At 30.9% G+C, this 6,361-nt stretch overlaps 1 protein-coding gene across 1 annotated transcript; it reads left to right on the top strand.

The window, feature by feature from the left end:
• Window positions 1–1,150: 1,150 nt before the first annotated feature.
• LOC134724663 (uncharacterized) lies at window positions 1,151–3,457 on the top strand. The gene is made up of 2 exons (XM_063587819.1): window positions 1,151–1,245; window positions 2,116–3,457. Exon 2 carries the CDS (start codon window positions 2,153–2,155, stop codon window positions 3,110–3,112), a length of 960 nt encoding a protein of 319 aa, XP_063443889.1. The 5' UTR covers window positions 1,151–1,245; window positions 2,116–2,152; the 3' UTR covers window positions 3,113–3,457.
• Window positions 3,458–6,361: the final 2,904 nt, after the last annotated feature.

Raw genomic sequence — 6,361 nt, 5'->3', positions numbered from 1 at the left:
TTTGAATTTTCCACAGAGTTCAGTATTTTTTATTTTTTATTTTTTTCAGGACTAAAATAAATTTAAAACAAATTTGAAATCCATATTCAACCATATATTCAGTCATCTTTCTAAAGGAAATGTCTTTCAGTTTTCTATAATACTTTTATAGGTGACTATGCAGTATGGGTTTAATCATTGTTCAAAGCACATAGTGACCTATAATTGTTAATTTCTGTGTCAATTGGCTATCATACTGCATCTTCTTAGTTCTATTTACACAGTATAATATGACTGCTGACAATGAGATATTACAGCCTGTACTAGTAACTAAAAGTTTACAACACATTTAAAAGTGATGTATCAGGAATGTTAGAAGTATCATGAATTAGTTTAAGATAAAAATTAGAATTTAATTAAAAAAGCACAAATATCAAAGGTAGTGTAATGTGTTCTAATTCTCTATAGCTGTTGTCTTGTTAAAATTATAATATTTATATAAAACAAACATTTGCTCCTTTTTTTCTCTGTTTTTTTTATATTATTCTGACTTTTGTTTCAAAATATTCCATTGTTAGATTAATTTTTAAATCAAATATTTGAATCATGAGAATCCATTCTTTTCAAACTTATGCTATCATCAACACCTTAAGTTATAGAAAGGTCCTTATATACAAGGAAAATCACTAGAAACCAGAATTAATTTCAACTCATAAAGTTTGGTCTGTGAAGTTTCTGGACTGCAATCTAACTAACGCATCATATCTTTTAAGTATCTTCTTCACTAACATCCTATTTCGAAAGTTCTTCTGGTATATAACATGTAGAAAGCATGTAACGTATGATTTATGATATAACAATGTTTTATTACATCACAAAAACTATTCCTCAGATATATATTTACTTGTGATTAATCGTCATCAACGAGGGTTCATTTCCCAGCTTTAAATTAGAAAACGAAACACTTTCTTAATTTTTTATGTAAAAAAAACTATAAAAAAAAACATTCAACATAGAAGACATAACAACAGTTTATCTCTTTAATCGAAATTGATTCAATACTGGATGTCATTGGACAGGATGAAAATATTTTTAAATTTTATTGATCAACAATTTTTATGATACGTAATTAAGTGTTTACGCGAATTTTCCTGTTGTTTCCAGATAATGTTGATATCTTACAAGTACTATTGAGTACATGTACCTGACAGTATAATATAAAATGTAAATAAGGATAAATTATTTTAATCATAACTGCGAATAGTAGTAAGTAGATAACTAGAATTTTCTTTTTGGCCATTTTTTCTGTAGTATACATTTCATTTTTAAGTGTAGAATATTCTTGACAAATTAGAAAAGAGTATATGTTATATTTATGTTTCAGAAAGTGTTTACATATTCCGGAATTTACATTTTATAATGTAGTTTAGTTTTAGTTTAAACATATTTATTTATAGTGGATTGGGAAACAAGTTTTTCAACTTATATAAATCCCTTTCCACTTTGCGGGTGCGAGTGCTGCCTTGTAGCGACATTAGCCTACTCTTTTTCGAAATCTACAAGGGTGTCTTTAACGTGCAAGAGATATGGGTCTCTCTTAACACGGGTCAGCCATTTATCGTCCCCGTCTGACGGACTATCATCGTTTCCTCAAGACCATACTCGCAAATGGTGTCAAGGGAAAGCCGAAAATTGAGTTCCTGAAATTTTCATCCCAAACGGGAATCGAACCAGGAACCGTTGTGTTAGTAGTCCGATGCACTAACCACTACACCACGGCTCTCATGTAATAATGTAATAAAAACAGTTTTGTTTATTTATTTTCTAGTTATCTATAGATAATTCTAGATTTTAAAAAAATTGGTATATAAGCTAAGATTTGTGTTACTAAATTGATGAATAAATATCATTGTAGAAATAGTAGCGTTAATAGTAAAGAAGTGATTTTAGTTTAGAAGGATTATTTAGCATTATTCTAATGTGATTCATTATTTTTTTAATTTGACATGCTGTACATGCTATAAATAACCGTTAATTTTTTTAAGTTGTAAAAGGATTTCGTGTTAATCTGATTTTGCTACAATCGTAATACTAGTAGTTCTTTTCGTGTTTAAAACATATTTTTTCTAATTTCAGAAAAAAAACACTAGAATCTTACAAAAAGTTAAATACGATGGATACAATATTATGTACGCTTGTCCTGGTAACTTTGTGTGCTGTTTATTCTGCCACAGCAGATGTGCCACAGATTGAGTGCAATGCAACCGTTGATGAAACAACGGAAGCTTCGCTACCTTCTGTAAAACTAAATATCGAACATCTGTATAGCAGTGTAACAAATGGCGTTCCATACAGTAAAGCTCCCAGCATGGTACCAGGGGTTACATTTGGAGGAAATATTTCATCATATGTGGTCAGTGTTAGTGTATCTCGTTCAAATACACAAAAAATTACATTTGCATACAATGGATCTCATATTTGTGCCTCTGCGCAACTTCGTCTAGAAACTGACACCTGCTGGAGTGGTTCCTCAACCGGATGTAACAATAAAACAACAACATGTGATTCTACTTGTTTTCTGTCAAACGAATTCTATGAACGGCATACCTTGAAACTTTTTGACAGTCTTACGTCAAGTTATAGTATTGGGACTTGGACAATGTCAGACTGGCTATCAGTGTATACGACATCAAACAAACAACTAGAATGTTTCCATAGAAACGAGGGCTTCTACAGATTCGAAAATAGTGAGTACATTAAAGAACCAAACTTAACTCGGGTTACATGTCCAATAGGGCAACGTTGTCGAATCTCAATAGGAAAAGTGTTACCTTCGTCTATTCCAAAAGCATATGTGGGATGTGAAAGAGATAGCGGACACTATGATGGCTGTGAAAAGGGATGCAGCACTTGGCAGAGATCACCAACAACCGGATATAGAGAAAGATGGGGTGCTATGTGTAGATACTGTTGTAATGAGAATTTGTGTAACAACCCCGTTAAATGCAGTAATCTAAATTGCGATTTAACTTCCACATTAACAGAAAATGATATGTCGAATTTGAGTCATAGGAATATTGGAAATCATGTGTATTTTGTCTTGGTTTTATACTTAATTTATTCACTGATTTGAAGAATAAAAATGAACAATTCGTCTGTCTATGGCCCCTTTAAAATTGATAAAACTTGTTAATGTTGACTATGAATACCATGTGTTAGAAAGAAAATTCGTACACTGAAGAACTTGAAATCTATCATCATAGCTGTAACATTGATCATTGTTGAAGTAATAGTCTGCTATAATTTACAATATATATAATGTTATGAAGATTATTTTCACAAATAAGTCTAGGCTACTGACACATGTCAAATTCTATCACTCGACACTTTTCATAAACATCCATCCAACACATTGTGTATCCTGTTGAACTACATTTCATAATTAAACGTAAAAGTTAATTAAACTGTAGCTGAATTACTTTGCTTTATTTTATTTACTTTTTGTTATAAAATACTGATAAAATACAAAACTTTGTGAATGTTCCTAATGCGAAAAAGCTTGAGTGGGTTAACATAGAAAATCAGTCATGGCAAATAACAACGAGAAAGAGATGCAAAGTGTTTGCAGATGTCCAGGGGAGGGGAGGGGAGGAATCATCCATAGTTCTGCAGAACAAAGTAAAAACGTCAAAATATAAAAGAAAGATATTGATATTACTGGTGATCTACCACTCAATACTCAACCACTACATAATTGGTATGAGAAGTCTTGTAAGTTTTAAAGCCAATACTTCCTCATAATGGATGTAAATTTTGTTTCTTAAATTTTAGATGATCAAGTTCAACCAATTAACCATGTATGTTTACAAATCTTAATGCACAGTAGGATAACTGAATTTCCTTTGTTGTATATCTCTTAATAAAATGTTCACGTGATTCCACTAAATCTAATATTCGTATTTTTTTAAAATACCATACTGTATAATCAGTTTCAATGCTGCCTTCAACAATGGACAAAACCCATACTGTTTAACCAGTTACATTTCTGCCTTCAACAATGAACGAAACCCACGCTGTATAATCAAACATGTTAATGCCTACAACAATAAAAAAAAGCATACTATATAAGCAGTTATGTGACTGCCTTCAACAATGAACAAAACCAATGCTATTAACAGCTACATTACTGCCTTCAACAATGAACAAAACCCATACTGTTTAATCAGATATGTTAATGCCTTCAACAATAAACAAAACCCATACTGTATAATCAGTTATATTACTGCATTCAAAAAAGAACAAAATCCATATTGTATAATCAGTTGCAATACTGCCTTCAACAATGGACAAAATCCATACTGTATAATCAGTTACATTTCTGCCTTCAACAATGAACAAAACCCATACTGCATAATCAGATACATTACTGCCTTCAACAATGAGCAACACCCGTACTGTATAATCAGCTACATTACTGCATTGAACAATGAACAAAACCCATACTGTATAATCAACTACATTACTGCCTTCGACAATGAACAATACCCATACTATATAATCAGTTATTATAAACCTATCCTCTGTTTTTTGTGGGTTTTTTAATTTTCCTTGTGAATTTCTGAATAGTCCGTGTACTTACTCTGTTCATCTTACCACAATCAGTACTATAATAGTTCTAGTACAAAGTAAAACACACCCCTATATCATACTTAGTTACCCTTAATTGAACTTTTTTAGTAAGATTTAATCATTCAGCATTAAATCAATTTAATAAATTGAGAGTATCGTCTGCTAGACTAGATTTAACTTTTCTTTAATTTTGACGGACTTAAGCGTCTTTTGTTAACCTACATTTTTCTTAAGCTGTTTTCCCGCTTTTATTTGGTATAAAATTGCATGCTTTTCGTGATTTGAACTCAGAAGGAACACAAAAACCCATCCTATCCCACCCTTTAGAATATTTTTTTCTGCTGTTTGTTGTATATTTTTAAATATTGCCAAAAGAAGCGTCATGGATTGGACAGAATGTTTACTGAATACATAGTTTTACTGAAGGGGTGAATTTATCACAGTTGGCGTCTGGTTGCCCAGTTGCCATTTGGAGAAAACATATGATGGTTGCCCTTCAACTTTATCTTGGACTCTAATGAGAAATTGTCGATGAATGCAAATTCGTTGGCCTGTTGATACATAGTTGAACTGTCCTAATAAATCCATGACAAAAAATTGCCAAAAATTCAAACTTACTATTTTTTTTTTTCTATTATGATCATTTATTAGTTTGTCTTACAATTTGTTCAAATTTGTATAACGAAGGTAATCTGGAGTCATTGGAAATATTACGAGGGATTTCAACGAATTTGGGTTATCTTTTATCTGGTATATCGTATTCCTAAATTGTCCTCTGTTGGTTTCTTTCGAAAATTTAATAATCATTCATTTAACTTGCATTTATTAGTCTTTTCAATATTCTTCTGAAATTTAAGCATTAAACATCACTTTCGGCGTTACTTTAACAATTACATTATTCTTCATGTACAATTTAGTTATTTTTTATGTTGTATTGCTGTCCAATTAAAGTACATATCTATCATCTCCCTTATCTACACTCAACATTGAACATATTCTGAGATATGACATTTGAAAAAAATAAATATGAAATCTCTTTCCAAATGCTTATGTATCTGTTAATTAGAATCAATAATACATTTGATTAGTTATCATGCTCAAAGTATTGAAATTGCATTTTACAGTATGGTGTTTTATCAGGACTAAAAAAAAATTAAAAACAGTTTGAAATCCATATTCAAACCATATATTCAGTCATCTTTCTAAAGGAAATTTCTTTCAGTTTTCTATCATCCTTTTATGAGTGACTATTCATTATGGATTAAAGTGAGAGGGTTAGTGCTAAAGAACCAGGTTTAATCCATCATTTTCTACATTTGAAAATGCCTGTACCAAGTCAGGAATATGACAGTTCTTGTCCATTCGTTTTTGATGCGTTTTGTTATTTGATTTTGCCATGTGATTATGAACTTTCCGAATTGATTTTCCTCTAAGTTCAGTATTTTTGTGATTTGCTTTTTAAATCATTGTTCAAAGCACATAATGACCTATAGCTGTTAATTTGTTTGTCAATTGGCTATCAAACTGCATCTATTTAGTTCTATTTACACAGTATAATATGACTACTGACAATGAGATTTTGCAGCCTGTACCAGTATCTAAAAGTTTACAACAATTTAAAATTGATGCATTAGGTATGTTGGGAGTATCATGAATTAGTCTGAGATAAAAAGTAGAATTTAATTGAAAAAAGGCACAAATATCAAAGGTATTGTAATATGTTGTAATTGTCTATAGTAGTTGTCTTGGTAAA

This window comes from Mytilus trossulus, chromosome 7 (genome assembly GCF_036588685.1).
Source record: "Mytilus trossulus isolate FHL-02 chromosome 7, PNRI_Mtr1.1.1.hap1, whole genome shotgun sequence".
NCBI lineage: Eukaryota > Metazoa > Mollusca > Bivalvia > Mytilida > Mytilidae > Mytilus > Mytilus trossulus.
This window is presented reverse-complemented; position numbering and strand designations above follow the sequence as displayed.